Source organism: Palaemon carinicauda, chromosome 18 (genome assembly GCF_036898095.1).
Source record: "Palaemon carinicauda isolate YSFRI2023 chromosome 18, ASM3689809v2, whole genome shotgun sequence".
Classification (NCBI taxonomy): Eukaryota; Metazoa; Arthropoda; class Malacostraca; order Decapoda; family Palaemonidae; genus Palaemon; species Palaemon carinicauda.
In genome coordinates this window covers 81,457,018-81,482,114 of record NC_090742.1, presented here as the reverse complement: position 1 = coordinate 81,482,114, position 25,097 = coordinate 81,457,018, and the positions used below count along the sequence as shown (strand labels likewise).

At 46.1% G+C, this 25,097-nt stretch overlaps 1 protein-coding gene across 2 annotated transcripts in view; it reads right to left on the bottom strand.

The window, feature by feature from the left end:
• LOC137657912 (ubiquitin domain-containing protein UBFD1-like) overlaps window positions 1–25,097 on the bottom strand; it is a 194,548-nt gene that overhangs the window by 23,646 nt on the left and 145,805 nt on the right. For both annotated transcript variants that reach the window (XM_068392568.1, XM_068392569.1), the window contains exon 4: window positions 16,193–16,344. In XM_068392568.1, the coding sequence (XP_068248669.1) occupies window positions 16,193–16,344 (152 nt within the window). The remainder of the gene's footprint in view (window positions 1–16,192; window positions 16,345–25,097) is intronic.

Below are 25,097 nucleotides of genomic sequence, written 5' to 3'. Positions count from 1 at the left end.
TCGCCTCGTCCTTCTTGATATAGCGAACAGTAGATTCGTTGATGCCAAAATGGCGCCCAGCGGACGCGTAACTTCTACCATCTTTTAACATATTGAGAAGCGTAACCTTCTCAGCTATCGTCATCATCCTTCGGTGGCGTTTAGGCTCACTACCAGCCTTAGTAGAAGCAGAACGCTTGGGAGCCATTGTACAGTAGGATTTGACAAAAAGTTCAACTTAAAAAGGTCGCACACAGCACAGATTCACAAACTTAAGAACGTCTACTCAGCGATACGCGGGAACAGAGAGTGGACGATCCGGGCCCGCGAGAACCTAGATGCTGCGGGTTGGAGATGATGGCAAAACACCAATCACAGGCTAGATAACAAAACTTGAGTTCTGATTCGTCATCTATCAGCGCTTGAACCAATCACAACCCGTCTTACAGTATATGATGCGTAGGTTACCAACTCATACAAGATACCCCGCGCATACCGTACGTACGTATTAATAATAATAATAATAACAATCATAATTTTATTAACAACAACAACAATAATAATAACAATATGTAATAGCTTTACGTATGCTACAGTGTTTTATTCTTTTGTAGGATGTGTGTGTGTCTCTCTCTCTCTCTCTCTCTCTCTCTCTCGTACGCTTATTCGAAATGTGATTTTTGCAACAAAGAATATTATTGGATGCAGTACTGTACTACGTACGTATACATACAAAAGATTCATGGAAAAGAAGCACATCCATTACATTTGTAGTACTGTACGTACAGTAGTAGCCATCAGCAGCCTTACACCATTCTAATATTGTATGACTGCATCTGATTTGCGTTTCATGTTCGATTTAATTTTACTACGTACTGTATACAGTACTGAATTATCGTATGATAATACAGTACAGTAATAATAATAATAATAATGATAATAATAATAACAATAATAATTTTATTAACAACAACAATAATAATAATACAGTAACAATAATAATAATACAGCTTTACGTACGCTATTTTACGCTTTTGTTGTACTGTAGGATGTGTGTGTCTCTCTCTCTCTCTCTATCTCTCTCTCTCGTACGCTTATTCGAAATGTGATTTTTGCAACAAAGAATATTATTGGATGCAGTACAGTACTACGTACGTATACATACAAAAGATTCATGGAAAAGAAGCACATCCATTACATTTGTAGTACGTACAGTAGTAGCCATCAGCAGCCTTACACCATTCTAATATTGAATGACTGCATCTGATTTGCGTTTCATGTTCGATTTAATTTTACTACGTACTCTATACAGTACTGAATTATCGTATGATAATAATACAGTAATAATAATAATAATAATGATAATAATAATAACAATAATAATTTTATTAACAACAACAATAATAATAATAACAATAATAATACACGTAATAGCTTTACGTATGATATTTTATTCTTTTGTAGGATGTCTCTCTCTCTCTCTCTCTCTCTCTCTCGTACGCTTATTCGAAATGTGATTTTTGCTACAAAGAATATTATTGGATGCAGTACTACGTACGTATACTGTACATACAAAAGAATCATGGAAAAGATGCACATCCATTACATTTGTAGTATAGTAGCCATCAGCAGCCTTACACTATTCTAATATGGTATGACTGCATCTGATTTGCGTTTCATGTTCGATTTAATTTTACTACGTACTGTACTGTACAGTATACAGTACTGTACAGTATACAGTACTGTACAGTATTATCGTATGATCACATTCTCTTTTTGTGTTTTATTTCTTTCTGTGCTGAATTATATATCATATGTAATGCAATGAACAATCAGTAAGAGCAGATATTACTAATTACAGTATTAATAGAATTACAGGTAACAAAATATCGTATTTGGTTGTCTTCAGATTTCGCGGTATTTTCGAATTTTCCGGAAAATCCGCGATATGTATATATATATGGGTTATGGAAAAAACCCGCGAAGTGGTGAATCCGCGATTGTCGAACCGCGAAGTAGCGAGGGTTCACTGTACAGTACTTTTCTGCTCTAAAAGTCCTTATCAAGAAAAGACTTCTTATCTTTCCCAGAGAGGCTTCCTAAACTCTCCAGACTCATAGCAAAATACCTAAGTCCTGTTTAACTGATGGACAGGAAAAACAAGGGATCAAACTTTTGACTTCAATATTGAGCTTTCTTCTTTAGATGCCATATCTCCAAGGATTTATAGGAAGCCAAGGTTTCTCTGACAGGGGAGGGGTTCTGCATACTGATAGTATTCTGGTGCTAAACACTATTTGCACCGAGTAAACTATCGTCCCTAGCAGAGATATCACTTCTCTGAATAGGTAATTATTTTCCCGTAGAAGTTGGGTTCCGTTATCCAAAATCTAGTTTTAAGGACGACCATTCTTTCCAAAAAAATAATCGTGCCAACTAAAAATATAAGAGGGGAGAAAGATCCAAGAGAGCCCCCACCTCCTACCGTAATGCTGAGGGAACAGGAAACTTGAATTGGGCTCATCCCTGCCTACAGCTGGTATTAGGATATCCTGAGAAAGCGGACTAACACAAAAGTTAATAGCATTAGACTGACCACCTAAAAACATAGCTAGTGGAGGCATATCTAGACTAACCATGAAAGGGAAAGAGGGAAATGGAGAGACATATCTGGAACTAGCTATTTCAATTGTTCAGAGATTGGTCCTCAACAAATTTACTACCGCCTCCTGCACTTTGGCCACTCCCCATCTGCGGTAAGTCCGGGTACGCACCTTTTATTAGTAGGAGCCATTGACGCCACGACTTGAATATTAAAAAATTCTGACGTATGGTATCTATAGTCTGGTTTGAAAGCGCCACATCGAACTTGTGTCAGGGGCTTTGAGACTATGGGACAATAGAGACAATAGCTTACTGTCTATTAGCAGTTATTATTATCATTATTATTATTACTAGCCAAGCTACAACCCTACTTGGAAAAGCAAGATGCTATAAGCCCAAGGGCTCCAATAAGGAAAAATAGCCCAGTGAGGAAAGGAAATAAGGAAGTAAATAAATGATGACAATAAATTAACAATATATCATTCCAAAAACAGCAACAACATCAAAACAGATATGTCCTATATAAACTATTAACGTCAAAAACAGATGTCATATATAAACTATAAAAACACTCATGTCAGCCTGGTCAACATAAAAACATTTGCTCCAACTTTGAACTTTTTGAAGTTCTACTGATTCAACTACCCGATTAGGAAGATCATTCCACAACTTGGTAACTGCTGGAATAAAACTTCTAGAATACTGTATAGTACTGAGTCTCATGATGTAGAAGGCCTGGCTATTAGAATTAACTGCCTGCCTAGTATTATGAACAGGATAAAATTGTCCAGGGCGATCTGAATGTAAAGGATGGTTAGAGTTATGAAAAATCTTATGCAACATGCATAATGAACTACAGTACTGTAATTGAACGACGGAGCCAAAGATTAATATCTAGATCAGGAATAACAAATTTAATAGACCGTAAGTTTCTGTCCAACAAATTAAGATGAGAATCAGCAGCTGAACACCAGACAGGAGAACAATTCTCAAAACAAGGTAGAATGAAAGAATTAAAACTTCTTCAGAATAGATTGATCACGAAAATCTTGTAAGACTTTCGCAAAAAGCCAATTTTTTGTGCAATTGAAGAAGACACAGACCTAATGTATTTCTCAAAAGTAAATTTACTGTCGAGAATCACACCTAAAATTTTAAGTCATATAAATTTAAGGAAACGTTATCAATACTGAGATCCGGATGTTGAGGAGCCACCGTCCTTGACCTACTTACAATCATACGTTGAGTTTGCGCACAAGGAGTCTCGTTCAATCTATCCAAATGATAGATGACTCAATCTTAAGTACAAAGCTTCTAAGCCTGGCATCAGGAAATCTAGGGGGTGTATCAGCAGAGCTAGTACTAGCATGTTCAAAGAAGTTCTCAGGAGAGTCATTAATTATATCATAATTTGGTTGTTCCGTTTTAATGGTAACAAAGTTGTTAACTCTTCCTTGGACATCCTTCCTTTCTCTTACTTCATATATATATTGTGACAGGAAAAGTAGGTGGAGAAGGAACGGGAGGAGTAGTCCAGCTCACTTCCATTACAAAATGTTTGCCTCTAGCAACTGAGTGCGAGGTGGGAGAATTGAAGTCTCACTCAGAGTTCGTTTTACGAGGCAAGTGTGTTACCAAAATTCTGCTACATGGCATGGGCCAAATCAACGTCATCTAGCAAAAGTCACTCCATCTGTGTCGGATGGGGTAGCGATCCCTGGATGGGTGGAAACACTTCCTGCCTCTTATCTGTTTTCTGTACCTGCAAAGAGTTACCTACCTGAGCCAAAACAGCTTTCTGTAGAATGCATGACTTTAACATTATAAACATTAGGCCAAGAGCTAGTGCATGGCCAATCACATTGATAATAGGTTTGCCCTAATCATGGCTTTGTCATTCCATGCCCTAGCCAGGAGTTTATAAAACTCTGGGGGACATTAAAGTAAAGGAGTGAAACTCTACCACCCCCTGTGTTGAACTTAAAACTAGCTTGTGAAGGAATAATTCATGCATTGGCATGCATACAGACATCACACGTAAATATACAGTGAGCCCTCGCTACTTCGCGGTTCGACTATCGCGGATTCACGACTTCGCAGACTTTTTTCATTAAATACGTCATCCGATTTCATCAGCAAACCACTATTTTTGGGGGAAACAATTTTATTCTAGAAAATTGCTACTCTTTAAATAGTTAATTGCACATTAAGAAAGCGTGTACTTTTGTTTTTAAATTTCGGGTGCGTTTTAAAAATCGAATACTTGTATTGTTGACTTCTTTTTGTTTTACTTTTGGCTGTGATCAGATCAGCTGACGTCTAGCTGCCGGTCTCAAGAATATGTGCGTACGAGTATTGTTTATACCATTTCTTAACTTATTCAAACCATCTATACAGTTGATAATACATAAGCACCAATGTGTTATTTTTCTGTGTGTGTGTGTGTGTGTGTGTGTGTGTGTGTGTGTGTGTGTGTGTGTGTGTGTGTGTGTGTGTGTGTGTGTGTGGGCTACTTTTCACTACCTCTCATTCCTTACCTCTATCTCACTAACAAATGAAATCTTTGTTGTTTCACAAAGTTTCATTTATATTGAAAATTAATCATGATTCAATTTTCCTTACTTTCTCCAATCTCGCACTATGTCACATCAAACGTTATAGCAGTAACTTAATTTTTCGACAACTTTAGATGGTTTCATAATTGAGGGGGGTACAAGTTGACTTATAACTGAAGTTAGAAAAAGTATTTTGGATATGGAATGGAGAATCATCTTTAGGAACAGTTTAGAATTATCGTAAATTATTCCGGCGTCAATGACCTTAGATGTCAGGATGCCTGAAAACTTTAAATCAATCAATCAATTATCGTAAATTATTATTCGATCATTAGAGGCAGTTTGTTATTGTTGATTAAACGCCAAAAAAAAAAAGAAAAAAAAATTGTTTTCCTGCTTTGCTACGTATGTAGGATTTTATATAGATACGGTAAATAATATTTGTAATAACATATTTACTAAAAGCTTTTAATATCATTATTTATCACTTTCATCATGCGCGTTTAATGCCTTCGTTTGTTTATAACGATCGAAGATGGAGCATACAGTAAATGAATGGAAGGTTTCCGTTTCAGGCAGGTTGCTAACCTGTCCTAGGCAAGAATGTGAATACCAAGATTTACTAGACATAAAGCACTCATCATTCGTAACTCACAGACAATGAATAGCAACTCAAGTGACCGTGAATAAAGAAAAAAAAACACGTCAAAAGTACTAAACGCTAAAAAGGTAGGCCAGATGAATGCAAAAAGCTCTATCATAGAGAGGAAGTGAGAGCTCAACCTCTCCACTTCCTGATCAGCAGTGTTGTGAGGAAATGCTCCATGTGCATGCGCTATGGTTGCCCAGCAACGAAGCATGGTGCAATCAAACCAAATTTTTGATTGGCTAGTCGTAGAAAACATGATTAGCAGTAATTCCATATATGCGAATACAGTAACTCATTAGTTTATATCTGCACATGGATAAAAAATAGTCTTAGGATTTGTTTAAATCAAACTCATCCATTACAATAGGCTCCCCTATTTTACATTTTTGATGGGCCAATTTAGGATATGCCAACATCCTCAGGTCCCCAAACCTTTTCGTTATCATAAAACAAACATTAAAGGCAACAAAGGGGTTATCATCACTATTATTAGCCAAGCTACATTCAGTCTTGGCAACATGAATAGGACGATGAAATATCACACATTATTAGGATAATTTGTTATTTTCCTAACTATACCAAATGCTCTTCCATTAATATTATAATAATTAATAATACAAGCTAAGCTACAACCCTAGTTGGAAAAGCAAGATGCTATAAGCCCCAGGGCTCCAACAGGGGAAAAATAGCCCAATGAGGAAAGGAAATAAGGAAATAAATAAACAATGAGAAATACATACATACATATACCAAGGCACTTCCCCCAACTTTGGGGGGTAGCCAACATCAAACAAAGGAAACAAGGGACTCAACCGAGTTCGGCTGGTACTGCTAGGGTGGCACAGCCCACCCTCCCACATTATCCACCACAGATGAAGCTTCATAATACTGAATCCCCTACTGCTGCTACCTACGTGGTCATCCAAGGCACCGGAGAGCTTCCTTCACTCCATTCATCTACCCAAACCTTGGCCTTCCACTTGTACTTCTCCCATCAACTCTTGCATTCATCACCTCCTTTAGCAGACAGCCATTTTCCATTCTCTCAACATGGCCAAACCACCTCAACACATTCATATCTACTCTAGCTGCTAACTCATTTCTTACACCCGTTCTCACCCTCACTAATTCGTTCCTAACCCTGTCTACTCGAGATACACCAACCATACTCCTTAGACGATGAGAAATAATGAACAATTAAAATAATATATCTTAAAAATAGTAACATCATCAAAACAGATATTTCATATACTGTATAATACTATAAAAAAGACTTATGTCAGCCTGTTCAACATGAAACACTTGCTGCAAGTTTGAACTTTTGAATTTCTACAGATTCAATTACCTGACTATTATTATTATTACTTGCTAAGCTACAACCCTAGTTGGAAAAGCAGAATGTTATAAGCCCAGGGTCTCCAATAGGGAAAATAGTCCAGTGAGGAAATTAAACAAGGAAAAATAAAATATCTCAGGAAGAGTAACGTAAAAATAAACATCTATGTAAACTATAAAAACTTTGACAAAACAAGAGAAACAGAAATAAGATAAAATAGCATGCCTGAGTCTACCCTTAAGCAAGAGAACTATAACCCAAGACAGTGGAAGACCATGGTACAGAGGCTATGACACTACCCAAGACTAGAGAACAAAGGTTTAATTTTGGAGTGTCCTTCTCCTAGAAGAGCTGCTTATCATACCTAAAGTCTCTTCTACCCTTTTATTATTATTATTACTTGCTAAGTTACAACCCTCGTTGGAAAAGCAGAAGGGCTCCAACAGGGAAAATATCCCAGCCTGACTCGGTTGAGTCCCTTGTCAGGCTGGGAGGAACGTAGAGAGGAGAGGTCCCCTTTTCTGTTTCATTTGTTTGATGTCGGCTAACCCCCCAAATTGGGGGAAGTGCCTTGGTGTATGTATGTATAAAGTGTATGTATGTATAAACTACGAAAACTTTTAAAAAACAAGAGGAGGAGAAATAATATAGAATGTGTGACCGAGTGTACCCTTAAACAAGAGAACTCTACCCAAAGACAGTAAAAGACCATGGTACGGAGGCTACAGCACTATCCAAGACTAGAGAGCAATGATTTGATTTTAGTGTCCTTCTACTAGAAGAGCTGCTTACCATAGCTAAAGTCTCTCTTCTACCCTTACTAAGAGGAAAGTAGCCACTAAACATCTACACTGCAGTAGTTAACCCCCTTGAGCGAAGAAGAATTATTTGGCAATCTCAGTGTTGTCAGGTGTATGAGGACCGAGGACAATATGTAAAGAATAAGCCAGGCTATTCGGTGTATGTGTAGGCAAAGGGAAAATTGACCGTAACCAAAGAGAAGGATCCAATGTAGTACTGTCTGGCCAGTCAAAGGACACAATAACTCTCTAATGGGTAGTACCTCAACGGGTGAATGGTGCCCTGGCCAACCTACTACCTAACCAAAAGGAAAGTAGCCACTGAACAAATACAGTGCAGTAGTTAATCCCTTTGGTGAGGAAAAATTGTTTGGTATCCTCAGTGTTGTCAGATGTATGAGGACAGAGGAGAATATGTAAAGAATAGGCCAGGCTATTTGGCATATGTGTAGGCTAAGGGAAAGTGAACCGTAATCAGAGAGAAGGAACCAATGTTGTACTGTCTGGCCTGTCAAAACACCCCACAACTCTCTAACGGTAGTATCTAAACGGGTGGCTGATGCCCTGCCCAACCTATATCTATCAGGAAGATTATTCTCCAACTTGGTCACAGCTGGAATAAAACTTCTAGAATACTGTTTAGTATTGAACCTCATGATGAAGAAGGCCTATTAGAATTAATTGCATGCCTAGTATTATTAACAGGATGAAACTGTTCAGAAAGATCTATATGTCAAGGATGATCAAAATTATGAAAAAATTTTTGCAACATGCACAATGAACTAATTAAATGAGTGCCAGAGATTAATATCTAGATCAGGAATAAGAAATTTAATAGATTGTAGGTTCCTGTCTAACAAATTAAGATGACAAATTTGTAGATAATTTGTATTTTTCCTAACTATACAAACCTTAGCTATTTATTAGAGGTTATACTTTCGGCGGAGCTGAAATGACGAGCCATTAAAATTTTAGCAAGGGTTAACTACCCACACCACTCCCGTTCACACACACCTGTGATTTAGTCACTTTGCTTGGAGGTAGCACTTCAAGGGGGATAGGGATGGCGGGCAAGTTTGTATAAATAGCTAAGGTTTGTATAGTTAGGAAAAATACAAATTATCTACAAATTTGCCATTTGTTCCGTAACTGGAATACAAACCACGCTATTTATTAGGGGTGACTCACTCATTAGGAAGGTGGACTTCCCTGCCAATCTGGCTTTTGGCTTTGCCCGGGGGCTCCTTATCTGAGTATGTTAGTACTCAAAAATAAGGAGTCCCTGCCCTCGCTAAAACTTAATACTAGGTACACAAGGGAGCATGGTTTACCTGCAGTGGTTTGAGGTCAGCTTATGCAGAGAACCCAGGAGAAAGGTTGTGAAAGTCACCTGGAGCATTCACATCCTTTCTTGTAAAACCTGCGTCACAGAGTAATCTGTTAAGAAGGACCAGGGGCATAGTTATGCCCCTGACACTGTGAGTCGTCATGCCGAGATGATGTCTCTTCCAGTGCTGACAAGAGAAGGGACCCGGGCAGGCTGTTGCCGTTTTCTTTAGGTAAAGTCTCATACCTTACCCTGGGTACAGTAATGGATGATCTGGATCGTCCATTACCGAGTTGTGACTTGTGTAGGAGACTGTGTCTGGCGACATACTCAGGGACGAAACTGAATATTGTCTTTCGTCCTTCCCAATAATGGGCGATGTCGAAAGAGAGACCATGAAGTTCCTTGACTTGTATGGTTGCTGTCCGAATGTGTAGGAACACTGTGTTCTTAAATCAGGAGAAAATTTGTTGCCTGGTGAAGTGGAACATAAGGAGGTCACTTTAGGGTTCGGAAATTTGAACCATGTTCCAAGAGGAAGGTTTCAATTCCGACTGGGGAAAGGCAAGCTGTAAGTCCGTAGGAGTTAGGAAAAGTCTATCGATGAGAGGGTGTCCCTTTCTTTCAGTTTGAAGGTGAAGGATCAAGGTTGAGTGATCATCTTTACCTGTCGGAACTGAATAGGGGGTCTTTTCCTCTTGTATATACTCGAGGATTCCGCTATTGCTGGAATCGAGGTATCAAGTGGAGAGAGACACTTTCACAAGACACCAACCACACAAGACGTTATACTGCCTGGTAGACTGATGCTGAGGAATTCCTCAGATCTAGACAACCTTTTCGCAAAGAAGTATTGGGTAGTCTTCAGGCGTACAATCATAGCAAAGCTATAGCTTGTGGTAGGTGTCAAATTGGGTTGTCTGTGATGTGGAGAGGGTTCTCTTGGAGAGACTATCAAGAGCTGCTAAAGGTTTGGAGACCGTTCTGTATAATGCCATAGTGGAGCTAGGAGAGGCCTTGAGAGGTTGACCAATGTTCTACCTTTCTTGAATGCCCTTCTCCAGATAAAACAGGGATGAGACGTAAATGTCATTGCTGTACCCACCGTTGTTGCCAGAGAGCCTTGGGGTCTATGGCTGGTGAGCAACGGCAGCTTGAGATTCAGGAGCGTTGCAAACAGACCCCTAGTTGGAGGACCTCGTAAAGTCGGGACTTTGTTGGCTACATGGCGATCCAAAGTCCATTCTGTATAGTACTTCATCTGAGATGCTGTGCACAGATTGTCGGCGAGCACGTTCTTCCAGTCTGGAATGAAGCAGGCTGATAGTGGTACCAAACGGACTTTGGCCCATCTTAGTGTTTATACTATTAGATGAGAAGAGGCTACAAGCAAGTTCCTTCTTGCTTGTCGATGTGAGTCTCTATGTGGTGTGTGGTGTGTCATCCATCACATCACTGAGTGGTCCGTTAGGAACCGATAAGGCTGCTGAAGGACCGGAAAGTTGGCCTTCATCTCTTAAGAGATTCAAGTGAAGGTACTTTCGGGCTCTGTCCAGAGGGCTGAGGTTGTGTGGTGCAGCACTATGGTCCCTCCTTTCTTCTTTTTCCTGACTCAAGTCTCTTGGAATGGAAGTCGTTCTCGTTTCGAGAAGGTTTTATGGAGATTGGTGTCTAGAATCATTCCCAGATACACCAGTCTCCTGGGAGGGAAGTAGGGAAGACTTCCGTAGGTTTACCCTGATCACTGGATCTTGGTAAAAAGACTTCAGAAGTTCCAGTGTTAATGCAAGGTTGCCACCGAGTCTGCTAAGGTCAGTCAGTCGTCCCGAGAGAGAGGAGACAGAAGCCGATCCTGTGAGACCAGGATGGGAGTGGAAAGACTGAAGCACAGTGCCCTGAACTGGTGTTTCTTGTTTGTCTAGACTGAATCTTCCAACCTTCCTAGATGGATGGTTTGGACCTGGGAGTAAATGTCCTTTAGGTCCAGTGTGCAAAAGAAGACCTGAGGTCTTAGCCCTTGTTCGAAATCCAACATGGTGTGGACATCGACCCAAAGGGACAGCTCCTTGCTGATCCTTTTGCATGGAAGATTGTCGACGCTGGAGTCTTGACTCGTGTCGTAAAGGATCAGGCGCGATACCCAGTGTAAGAATTCTTCTCTGAGAGAATTTCTTTAACTAACAGAAGGAAGGCAACGCTTAGTCTTACCATGCGCCCTGATGGGATTGATGCTATTCCTATGAATAGAATCAATCTGGCGAATGCTAAACAATGGTTATCCGTTGAGTACTGTGGTTACTATGCAGTTGGAGAGTGCTCGCAAGTAGTTCCCTGTTGGCAAGCCGTTGATGAGGGTTGTCGAACATTCGCCGATCACTTTAGTGTGATGGCGAACGGCCAGTAGTGAGAAGTATGTTGTATACCTTCTGAACTACAGGAAGCGGTTAACCAGTAAGTTCGAGTCACGAACTGCTGGCAGATTGCCGATGACCAACGAATCGGTGGTCTGTGAGCCGATGGCGAGTTCGAGATCAGCAAGCTGATTATGGTCCCCCCGGTTGGTCAGAGATGAGCAAGCTGAAGATGGGCTGGTCAGAGACCAGCGAGCTGAGTTCAATGATTGAAGAAAGATGGGCTGCCGATCGGTGATCTAGTGATCAGTAAGATGATGACTGGTTATTGACTAGCTATCGGTGATTGGAAACACTAGCAATTGAAGATCATTAGTCATTGGAGGGATTAGAGGTCAAAGATCAGCATTGAGCTAGCAACTGGCGATCTAGCGATCAGTAAACTGTAAACTAGCCATCAGCAAACAGTGATCTAGAGATCAGTCTGTTGATGCTTTCTTGTTTGCTGACGGTGGTCTGACAAGGAAAAAGAAACTTCCGAAGAGACAGGGACCAAGGATTCCCCATTTTGATTTCCCTTGTAGGATGGAATCTTCGGGATCTTGAATCCTTCTGTGAAGCCTTATTCCGCTTTTCCCGGTGGCAATGTTTGTGTGTTTGCGGGGAGGAATGGGGCAATGGTGACCTGTCCAAAAAGTTTTATTCCTTTTTACTGATTATTGCGTGAGTGTGCAGGAGAGTACTGGAGCGATGGTACACAGGATGATGCTGGTGCTTAATATCTGCTTGGAGAGCAGGCAAGCGCTGGCTCTTAGGCAAGAGCTGGTGCATTGGATTTGCAAGCCTTGACTCTTTGGCAAGAGCTGGCGCATTGGATCCGGGACTGTAACAGCGCAGGAGGGCGCAGGAAAGTGAGGAAGAGCGCTGACACACAGTAAGGCACTGTGTAGTTTTGTGCATTCTCCATAGAATGCGCCGAAGCGTGTGACTGGTTGCGCAAGGATGGGTGCATTGGCGCGTGCGTGAGAGTACTACGTGGAGACTGTTGGCATGCGCGTGTGGAGGGCCATCGGCGCCCGCGTGCAGAAGACCGTCGGCGTGCACGGAAAGCTGCGTGCGCACACTCAAGATTATTGAAGCGAGCGAAGGCTGTCGGCGCCCGGACGCGGAAGAAAGTCGGCCCGCATGTGCGGAACTGTTGTCACGCGCGCGACGTGCAAGACTATTGGCGCGCGCGTGCATAAGCGCATTGGCGCTCGCGTGGAAAATCATCGGCGCGCACGGGAGATTCCGGTGCGCGCGCAAGAACATTAGCGCTAGAGCGCGCGGGAGACCATCGGTGTCCGCGCGCAGAATATCGTCGGCGTGCGCGAGCAGAAGACTGTTGGCGTTCGCGCCCGCGGATAATCTTCGACGCGAGCGCGGGAGATCTTCGACGCGAGCGCGGGAGATCGTCGGCGCACGCGCGGGAGATCGTCGGCGCACGCGCGGGAGATCGTCGGCGCACGCGCGGGAGATCGTCGGCGCACGCGCGGGAGATCGTCGGCGCACGCGCGGGAGATCGTCGGCGCACGCGCGGGAGATCGTCGGCGCACGCGCGGGAGATCGTCGGCGCACGCGCGGGAGATCGTCGGCGCACGCGCGGGAGATCGTCGGCGCACGCGCGGGAGATCGTCGGCGCACGCGCGGGAGATCGTCGGCGCACGCGCGGGAGATCGTCGGCGCACGCGCGGGAGATCGTCGGCGCACGCGCGGGAGATCGTCGGCGCACGCGCGGGAGATCGTCGGCGCACGCGCGGGAGATCGTCGGCGCACGCGCGGGAGATCGTCGGCGCACGCGCGGGAGATCGTCGGCGCACGCGCGGAAAATCGTCGGCGCACGCGCGGAAAATCGTCGGCGCACGCGCGGAAAATCGTCGGCGCACGCGCGGAAAATTGTCGGCGCAAGCGCGGAAAATCGTCGGCGCACGCGCGGGAGACCATTGCCGCCCGCATGAGAAAGATCGTCGGCGAGCGCCGAAGACAATTAACGCTAACACAACACTATTGGCGCGCGCTCGGGAGACCATCGGCACTCGCGCGTGGAAGATCGTCGGCGCTCGCGCGCGCAAGACTGTCGTAGAGCGCGCGGAGGTAGCGCTAGTAGGTTGGCAGGACAGCTTCTAGGATGATCAGTGGCAGGACAATCAGGAACTGGGATGTGCCCTTTAAAAAGGGCAAGCATCCACCGATGGGGACCTTAAACAGGTCTGCGTTAGAGTCCAGGACCGAAGTCCAAAGGACTATGTTGCAGCTCAAGGTTGCACTGGTACATCGGTAGGTCAGCTGGCAGGACGATCAGGAACTGGGATGTGCCCTTTGGAAGGATGAGCATCCACCGATGGGGACCGTAAAAAAAGTCTGTGTCAGAGTCCAGGATCGAAGTCCAAAGGACTACGTTGCAGCACAAGGTTGCACTGATAGATCGGTAGGTCAGCTGGCAGGACGATCAGGAACTGGGATGTGCTCTTTGGAAGGGCGAGCATCCACCGATGGGGACCGTAAAAAAAGGTCTGTGTCAGAGTCTAGGACCAAAGTCCAAAGGACTACGTTGCAGCACAAGGTTGCGCTGGTAGATTGGTATTGTCGTAAATGTATCCCACACACAGCACAACCACTGAAAAGGAAACTTACCACATTTCTATACACATATATATACAAACATTAAGAATGTTTTCATATATATATAAAAGTATAAAAAAAGGTAAGTTAATAGACAAAAATTAATGGCAGTCCAGAATAGGCGAGCAGGGAGAGAGGAAACAACCGCTCTCGATCCGAGCCAAAAGTAAAGTGACTAAATCACAGGTGTGTGAACGGGAGTGGTATTAAGCTACCCCACCCCCCCCCTTTCCCCCGCTAACTAGCGGTGTGGGTAGTTAACCCTCGCTGAAATTTTAACGGCTCGTCATTTCAGCTCCGCTGAAAGTATAACCCCTAATAAATAGCGTGGTTTGTATTCCAGTTACGGAACAAATGAGAATCAGGAGCTGAAGACCAGACAGGAGAACACTATTTGAAACATGGTAAAATGAAAGAATTAAAACTTCTTCATTATAAGATTGATCACCAAAATTCTCAAAAGACCTTAATAAGCCATTTTTTTTGTGCAATTGAAGAAGACAGACCTAATGTGTTCCTCAAAAGTAAATCTGCTGTCGAGAATCACACCTAAAATTTTAAAAGTCATTCAGAGTTAAAGAAAGTTTATCAATGCCAAGATCCGGATGTTGAGGAGTCACTGTCCTTGACCTACTTACAATCATACCTTGCTTGTGTTAGGATTCAACTTTATGCCCCATAATTTGCACCATGCACCAATTTTAGCTAGATTGCTATTAAGGGATTCAGCAACCCCAGATCTACATTCAGGACATGGAATTGATGCATAAGAGTGTAGCATCATCTACAATTGCAACATGCTTGTTTTCTAGGCCACACTACATGTCATGTGTATATACTGTAGTATGAAAAGTTAAGGGCCAAGAACACTACCCTGAGGAACACCAGATATCACATTCCTATACTCACTATGGTGCCCATCAACAACAACTCTGCGAAAAATAATAGGAATACTATATGTATTTATTAAAGCTGAACACAGCGGTTAAAACTTAACGAGATGGCAGTAGTTAGCTGGAGGGGGGGTAAGTAAGCCATGCCCACCCGATAGGACCTGAGCTACCACTGACTTAAATCTAACACATGAATGAATGGGAAGATTTTGGTGTCTGATAAAATCTCGGAGCATGAAAAGATCTAGTCCCAGACCAGTCCTAGCATGGGAAGATCTAGGTCACGGAAGCCTCAACATGTTATAGCAGGTCTCGAGCGTTGAAAGATTCCAGCATGTTAGAAGTTCTCTGGGCTAAGAGTGGTGGAAAGGAACAGGTGACAGGTGTACCAATTCCCTAGTGAATCTATACTAGTAATGATCACCTAAAGAACGAGTGGAAGTTTCGATTGTGTGGTTCCAGATTACATGGTTCTCACTTATGGGGAGTGGCTGATCCAATAGGAAAAGATGATCACAGAAAATAAGCGCAAACACAAAGGAAAGATCTCATAGCCCATACAAACAAAGATAAAGATCATAGGCTCCTTGTTCACTGGGACAGTATTGTACAGTTTTGTAACCAAAAGTCAATTAAGAAGACTCTTCTTCCAACTTCGCCGAAAGTATAATCACCATAAATAGTATGGGATTTTTATTTAGTGTCGGAACAACTAGAATTTTACAAACACAATGTAAATACTTGTTTCTCCAGATAAGCAAGTCTACAATCATCACTGAACCAGGCTTTGTCTTTATAACTTTTGTTTGGAAATCAAAACTCCAGACTGGAAATCTATTTCTAACCCAGTATAATTATCAGATTGGTTTTCCATTAAATTAATTAAAGTTAGATTATAATAAGAGTTATAAATGTTTAAAAATATCAGTATGCTAAACCTCACAGCTGCAATAAGACAAGCCTGCATGTTATAATAAATATATTAACAGTATATCACAACTATACCAAAAGAGAACAAGTAAAACTTTGAAACATACCTCTGACTTGGGATTGTTGACACTGACTACATCATCTAACTTTGAGCCTACTACCATAACCTTAGATCCTGGAGTAACACCTAGTTCTTTTAGGGTTTTTTCATCCTTGGCTAAACCCTTAATCATAACTTTCTGCATAGCTGGTAGCACATCTAAAAAGAGCACAACGTTATAAAAAAAAAAAAAATCTTTGATAAACCTTCACAATAACTAAAAACTACCAAATCACTATAACCAAATGATAGGTCCTAGATTTGTACAGTAACATGACAAATTCGTAGATAATTTTTATTTTTCTTAACTATACAAACCTTAGCTATTGAATAGGGGTTATTACTTCCGGTGTAGCTGAAATGACGAGCCATTAGAATTTTAACGAGGGTTTACTACCCCACCGCTAGTTAGTGGGGGGTAGGGAGGGTAGCTTGCTAACCCCCCCTCACACAAACCTGTGCTTGAGCTCACTTTGCTTAGAGGTAGGACTTCAAGGGGATAGGGCTGGCGGGCAAGTTTGATTAAATAGCTAAGGTTTGTATAGTTAGGAAAAATCACAAATTTTAAGTAATTTGTATTTTTCCTAATAGTACTTACCTCGAGCTACTTTCTTAGGGGTATCTGGGATCTCCTCCCAACCGACCAGAATTATGTGTAGTTTACCCTATTCCTGTTTTCTATGCGGGGTAACCTTTGGCAGAGTGATACACGCCATGAGGCGACCCGGGGTCAGAGAGCATGCTTGCTCAGGTCTCGATCTCCAGTAAGTTTTTGACAGATAGGTTTCTACTAAGTCTTGTAAGGCACTCGGGGTAAGATGGGAGGGCCATGACCCGAAAGTAGTTCGAGGTAAGTACTGTTAGGAAAAATACAAATTACTTAAAATTTGTGATTTGTTCCAACACGGAGTACTTACCTCGAACTACTTTCTTAGGAGACTTATACCTTAGGAGGTGGGAGTGACCCTCAGGACCCAGAGACCGTGATGAGGAGAGAAAAAAGGGAACCTAGATAGGAGGCTAGGTTCTGCTGACCCCCAAAGAAAAACACAAGAAATAGGGAAAACTACCCAAAAAATTATCTTAGTGTCTAAGTAACTCGCCTCTAAAAAATCCTTGGAGACGTATTCTTTCACTGACAGAGTATCCATGGCCGTCAAAGGATTTTAGGGTCATTTCAGGGAAGGTAAAAAGGGAAAAAAAAGGTGGGTAAGGAAGGAACCTGTGTCTCTTGGACTTACTGCCCGTGGTTTTTCCCAGGGCTACACCTTTAAATCTTTTGGAGCGCGAAAATGACGGGACCGAGAGAGAATCCGTCCAGGGACCTCCTCGAACAATCCTTCAAGTAGTGAGCTGTGAAGGTTGACTGACTAGACCATGTACCTGCCCTCAGGATTTGGCCCACTGCCATGTTCTTCTCAAAGGCCAACGAAGTACTTAGCCCTCTAATGTCGTGGGGTCTAGGCTTACCCGGAAGAGGAACCCCTGCACTACTGTGGGCTCTCATGATCACCTGCCGTACCCAGAAGCAGATAGTGTTCTTGGAGACTGGCTTCTTTACTAGTCCCAAGGAGACGAACAAACTCTTGATTTCAGGTCGAAGTCTGGCTGTCCTCTCTAAGTACTTCCGTACCACCGTGATAGGGCACAGAAGCAAGTCCCCCGGGTTGTCCGAACGAAGGATTGCCGGCACTGAGAATCCTTCAAACTTGGGGTCCCAAACTGCTGGATTCTGAGTCTTGGCCACGAAGGATGGTACAAACCTGAAGGTAGCTTCACGCCAGCCATTCGAGTGTGATACCTCGTACGACAGTCCATGAATCTCCCCTACCCATTTGGCTGATGCCAGCGCTAACAGAAAAACTGTCTTGAGGGTGAGCTCTCTGACCAAGATGTCCTTTAGGGGTTCGAAGGGAGGTTCTGACAGCATCTTCAGGACTCTAGCCACGTCCCACTGGGGCACCCTAACGGCCTGAGGGGGGCACGATCGCTCGAAACTCTTGATGAGCATCGAGATATGTCTGGAAGTACCCAGGTCGATGCCCTTCAGGAGGAAGACTTGGCCCAGGGCAGCCTGGACTCCTTTGATGGCTGGGATGGACATGTTTACCTTGTCCCTGAGATAGACCAGGAAGTCCGCTATCTCCGGGATGGAGACCTGCAACGGCTTAGGTAGCCCATTTTGCCTGGTATGCTGCGGCTGACGAATGTCTCAGGTACCCTGACATCCTTGTTGCCGTCTTCGCCGAATATCCTTCTCTCCTCAGGAGGCGCTCGATAACCTCCTCGCGTGAAGGCAGAGGGACCGAGGGTTTTCGTGGAACCTTTGAAAGTGCGGTTCTGTCTGGAAGGGGCCAAGGTGGAAGGCGCGCCAGTTCCTTTAGATCCACGAACCACTCTCTCTCCGGCCACCAGGGCGCTACCAAAGTCATCCACAGGTTGTCCGCTCGCCTCACCCTGTTGACGACTTGCCTGAGCATCCCGAAGGGAGGGAAGGCGTAAACGTCGAGGTTGTCCTAAGGGTGTTGGAAGGCGTCCTCGAACGCCGCCTCCGGATCTGGCACAGGAGAACAAAACACGGGGAGTTGTGCGTTCAGTCTCGCGGTGAAGAGGTCTATCACTGGCGAGCCCCACTTCTGAATTAGAGTCTTGGCCACTTCCGGGTGCAAGGACCACTCGGACCCTACCACTTGACCCATTCTGCTGAGGCCGTCGGCCAGGACGTTTCTCTTCCCTGGGATGAATCTGGCTGAGATCTTGATCTGCTCTACTTCGGCCCATTCCAGTAACTCAATCGTGAGGTCGCAGAGCTCCTTCGATTTCAGTCCTTGCTTCTTTATGTAGGCCACCACCGTGGCGTTGTCGCACATCAGTGCCACGGTGTTTCCCAGGAGCCAATGGACGAACTCTGGGCACGCTCTTCGCACTGCCATCATTTCTAGCACGTTTATGTGCAGGTTCTTCTCCTCGGCTAACCATCTTCCTCTTGCTGTTCTGTCTTGGAGATGAGCACCCCAACCCTCCTTGGATGCGTCTGTGAACAGGAGCATCTCCGGAGGGTCGGCTGCGAAGGGCATTCCTTTGAGGGTGTTCGATCTGTCCTGCCACCACTCTAGGACTTCCATCGTCTCCGGGGACATCGGGACCACCTTGTGCGGGGAGTCTCTCTGGTTCCAGGTCTTCTTCAGGTTTCATTGTACTCCCCTGAGTTTGAGTCTCCCCTGGGGGACTAGCTTCTCTAACGACACGAGGTGGTCTATCAGTCTTTGCCAGTCCTTGGCTCTCCTGGGCTGGTCCGACTGGAAGGGCCGAAGGATCTGGTCCAAGTTGTCCAGTCTCTCCGCGGAAGGGAAGGCACTCGCCAACCGGGAGTCCAGGACCATTCAGAGGTAGTTCATCCTGGTGGAGGGTATCAGTTGGGACTTCTCCAGGTTGATGATGATACCCAGGACGTTGAAGAACTACAGGAGCTTCGCGCCTTGCTCCCTCAGTACTTCCCCTGAGGCTGAAAGCAACAACCAGACGTCCAGGTACCGAATCAGGCAGATGCACTGTTCGTGTGCCTAGGCTGAGACTGTTGCGAAGACCCTCGTGAAGACCTGAGGGGCTGTGGACAGACCGAAGCAGAGGATCTTGAACTGCAACGTTTGGGTACCCCATTATACCCTTAGGTATTTCCTGCAGGAGGGGTGAACAGGGATTTGGAAGTATATGTCCTTGAGGTCTATGGACATCATGAAGTCTCCCTCCCTCAAGGCCGCTAGGACCGACTTCGGAGTGTCCATCTTGAAGTCGGACTTGCACACGAACCTGTTGAGGGCTGAGAGGTCTATGACTGGTCTCCAGCCCCCTGTCGCTTTCTCCACCAGGAAGAGTCTGCTGTAGAACCCCGGACCCGGGTTCTTGACTGGTTTTATTGCCCTTTCGCCAGCATCGCAGAGACCTCTTCTTGTAGGGCCGTCCTTCTCAAGGGGTCTTTGGGTGCCAACCACTCCGCCTGCAGATCTGGTACCAGAGGTGGGGGTCCGCCAGGAAGGGCAACCTGTACCCTTCTTTCAGAACTGCTACGGTCCACGGATCTGCTCCGTGGCCTCGCCATGCTTGCCAAGAACGTTTGAGGCATCCCCCCCACCTGAGGCTTTGGCAGGAGTAGGGGGCCTCTCTCCCTACCTCCTTCGAGAGGCACGGCCTGAACGACCTCTTCTGGCGGCCGAATAGGAAGGCCCGAAGGCTGACTGTGCAGCAGGCATTCCTCTACAGGGAGGGGAGGGGGGGGAGGGGGGCTGCGAAGACTGAGGCCAGGCCATAGGTGAGGCGCGAGAAGGGAGAGAGACGTCGGAGTGTGTCCTTCTATGGGCAGGTCTTCTCGCTGAAGGGGGTCTGGGCTCTCCCGCATCTTTTAGCTTCCTGACCCTCTCTACCATCTCCTCCACTGACTTCAGGGGGAACACTGAGTCGTCCCACAGGGGTAGGCTCCTCAGGGACCTCGCTTCTCTGTCCGGGAGCCTCCTGATGAGCTTGTTGAGCACAGTGTCCCTCTTCCGCAGTATCCAATTAGTGGCCTGCGCGATGGACTGGTAAGAGAGGAACTTTAGGGCCTTACCTCCCGAGCTAATCAGCTCCTTCAGCAAGGCCTGGTTCTCCGGGACTGCGAGATCGTGCGAGGATTGAAACCCCACCAGCGTGGAGGCCCACCAATCTAGCCACGATGATACGTGTACCAGGTCCTTGGCTAGCTCCACTATCAAGGAAGTTTCCAAAGGGGAGAAACAAACCGGGGCAGTGGTAGCCCTCTCTTCTGCTGCTCCTTGTCCCAGGATGGCGACTGCTGGCTCCACCGTACAGGGACCCGCGCGGTGTCCTTCGGGAAGGTAGAAACGGATCTGGGTCTTTAGGCCCTGGAGAAGTTTGGAGGCGCTCTGGCTCTTGGGAGCTTCCGCGTGGTTGGCCACGATCCTGTCAACGTGAGTCATACCCAGCCTAACATCCCTAGCCAAAGGAAGGGCTAGTGAGGGCCTCTGTTGAACAGGTGCATCCACCAGCCTGCTGAGGCTCGAGAGCCAGACTTCGTCAGTGGAGGGCTCATGTTCGTCCAGCCTGTGGTGACGCCTAATGAGGCCTATCACTCTCCTGTAGGCCAAAACTTCCGCTGCCAAACCTTCTACGCCGTCATCTATATTCTCCGTCGGGCGCTCCGCTGCTTGTGACGGAGGACCTCCGACAGGGGGAGCCGCACGGGGAGGATTTTGAGTCTTAGCAATAAACTCAGGGACGAATTTGAACGTTATCTCCCCCCATCCCCTTGAATTGACGATGTCATATGAGAGACCATGAAGTTCACTGACTCGCTTGGCCGAGGCCAAAGCTAGTAGGAACACCGTCTTCCAAGTTAGGTGGCGATCTGAAGCCTGGTGTAATGGTTCATAAGGAGGTCTCTTAAGAGACCTGAGAACTCGAATCACGTTCCATGGAGGAGGTCTCACTTCCGACTGAGGGCAGGGAATTTCATAACTTCGTATGAGTAGGGAAAGTTCCAGCGAGGAAGAAATGTCCATTCCTTTGAGCCTGAAGGCTAGACTTAAGGCTGAGCGATAGCCTTTCACCGCCGAGACTGAAAGGCGCATTTCTTTCCGCAAATACACGAGGAACTCCGCTATTGCTGGAATAGTGGCATCGAGTAGAGAGATACCTCTTCCACGACACATACCACAGAAGACTTTCCACTTTGCCAGGTAGACAGATGTGGATGACTTTCGCAGATGTCCAGACATCCTAATCAGAACTTGTTGCGAAAATCCTCTCTCAGCGAGGAGATGCTAGATAGTCTCCAGGCATGAAGTCGTAGCAAAGCTACGGTTTTGTGGAAGATGTTGGCATGTTGTTGTCTGAGTAGCTCGTGTCGTGGAGGGAGTTCTCTCGGAAGTTCCGTTAGGAGTTGCAGAAGGTCCGGAAACCATTCCACGTGATGCCATAGCGGAGCTATGAGGGTCATTGAAAGATTGACTGATATTCTGGTCTTGTTGAGCACCTCCTCATTAGACAGAACGGGGGAAAGGCGTACACGTCGATGTTGTCCCACCGTTGTTGGAAGGCATCTTGCCAGAGTGCCTTGGGAACCGGGACTGGGGAGCAGTACAGCGGAAGCTTGAAGTTAAACGCTGTCGCGAACAGATCCACAGTCGGGGAACCCCACAAAGTCAGGACTTTGTTGGCTACTAGATGATCCAAAAACCACTCGATACTCACTATCTGAGACGCTCTGCTCAGATTGTCGGCGAGCACATTCCTCTTGCTTGGAATGAAACATGCCGATAGTGGAATCGAGTGGACTTTGGTTCATCTCAGTATCTCTACTGCGAGATGGGATAGCTGCTTCGAAAAGGTACATCCTTGCTTGTTGAAGTAAGCCACTACTGTGGTGTTGACACTCATCACCACCACATAGTGACCCGCCAGGTATTGTTGGAACTGTTGAAGGGCCAGGAAGACGGCCTTCATCTCTAGATTTATATGGAGGCACTTTTTTATTCTGACCACAGGCCTGAGGTCCTGTGGTGCAGAACGTGGGCCCCCCACCCTTTCTTGAGGCGTCCGAAAACAGCATCAAATCCAGGGGGAGGACGAGAAGATCTACTCCTCTTCGTAGGTTCTTGTCTGTCATCCATCACTGGAGGTCCGTCTGTTCCGCAGGTCCCATAGGGATCATGACGTCCGGGGAATCGTAACTTTGATTCCACCGGGACTTGAGTCGCCACTGGAGGGATCTCATCCTGAGGCGACCGTTGGGAACTAGACGAGCCAAAGATGAGAGGTGACCGAGGAGACGTAACCACGATTGGGCTGGAAGTTCTTCTCGTCTGAGGAAAGGGCTTGCGACCCTCCTCAGCCTTGCTATCCTGTCGTCTGATGGGAAGGCTTTGTGGAGGTGGTGTCTATGATCATGCCTAGGTATACCAGTCTTTGAGTGGGAAGCAGAGAGGACTTCTCGAGATTTACCAGGATCCCCAGATCCTGGCAAAGTCCCAGAAGTTTGTCTCGGTGTTGAGGAAGGGATTACTCCGTGTCTGCTAGGATCAGCCAGTCGTCCAGATAACGGAGGAGACGGATGCCGATCCTGTGTGCCCACGACGATATTAGGGTGAAAACACTGGTGAAAACCTGTGGTGCTGCGGAGAGACCGAAACACAGCACCTTGAATTGGTAAACCTTGTTGTCTAGGCTGAATCTTAAGTACTTCCTTGAAGACAGGTGGACTGGGATCTGGAAGTATGCGTCCTTCAGATCCAGTGTACACGTGAAGTCTTGCGGTCTCATTGCAAGTCTGACCGTGTCTGCGGTCTCCATGCTGAACGGAGTTTGCTTGACAAACTTGTTCAGAGCCGAGAGGTCGATGACTGGTCTCCAGCCTCCAGACGCCTTCTTTACAAGAAAGAGTTGACTGAAGAAGCCTGGAGACCCGTCGAGGACCTCTTGGAGAGCGCCTTTCTTCAACATGGTCTGGACTTCTGCCCAAAGGGCTTGCCCCCTTGCTGATCCCATAGCAAGGGAGCTCAACGACACTGGATTCGTCGTCAGGAGAGGTAGAGATGTTGTGAACGGGACGCGATATCCCTGACTGATTACGGAAATCGTCAAGGAATCGGCCCCGAGTTGCTGCCACTTGTCTGCGGAACTTTGTAGGCATCCCCCCACTGGTGGACATGCAGGGGGACTGCCAATCCAAGCTTTTGCGGCCTCAGCCGCTAAGATTCTTCCCTCCCCTGGAGGACTTTTTGCCATTCTTGTCCTTGACAGGAAAGGGCTTAGACACCGTCGTCTTCGCTGCAGCTGCCGGTTTCGTGGTCTTGGTAGGACGTGGCTGCTGGGGTGCTGGAGGTTTATAGGGCTTAGATGTCAAAGCCCTATGTAGGAGGGAGTCTTGGTGGGACTTCCTCCACCTCTCAGCGGCGTGCTCCACGTCCCTAGGCTCAAACAGGTTCATTCCCATCACAGAAGAATGTCTGAGCCTGCTGATCTCGGTGTTGGGGACCTTTTGATGGAACCTCTCAGACACCGCATCCCGACGTTTCAAGATGGTGTTAGCCCACAAGTTCGAGACTTGGTGGGCCAGAAACTCGATCATGCGAGTGCCTGAGAGTAAAAAGGTCTCCATAGCTTTCCTGGTACGTTCTTTGGATAAATCCTCCGAACGTATCAGGATACCTAAGGTCCCTAGCCAGATATCCAGACACGAAGTGGCCTCCATGGCACACTTCGCCGCCACCTCCTGGTTAAGGATCTCAGTCGCCGAGAATGAGACCTGCCGGTTGGAGAGTCTCTCAAGAGGGACTCCCCTGGTAAGCTCTTCCAACGAATGGTGAATGGGAAGAGCCAAACAAGGCTCCTCTACGATCTTGAAGTACCTCCTCTGCTGTACACGAGGAGGTGGGAGGAGCTTGTTGCCGGCGCTGGTTCGGCTGGAGGAGGCAAGCTCGGAGAGCTGGACTTCGATCTTGTCCCTGGCACTCTTAACCCCTTGAGACCAGGGCAAAGCTGCACTGGCCTTCGAGGGTTTTTGAGTCCCAAACACTCGGTCCAAGACCGTGTCTTTGCCTTCTCGAGGAGGAATCTCTGGGTCAGCAAACCCATTGAGAGTCCTCATAAGGGTCAGAACCTGCCAGAACGCATGTTCTGACTCCTGCAGCTCTCCTCCTGAAGGACTAGCAGCGAAGTCTCCTGTCCCCAAGGGCTCTTCTTGGGGGGACTCGCGGACGTTCTCCGAGTGACTGGCTGGCTTCGGTCTAAGTCTTGATGAAGACTTTGATACTGTCTTGGAGTCCTTCGACTCCCTCCAGGGAGGGATGCAAGACTCCAACAACGACGGGGGTAGGCTCTTCTCCACCCCTACCCGAGAAGACTTTCCAGCGTGGTGT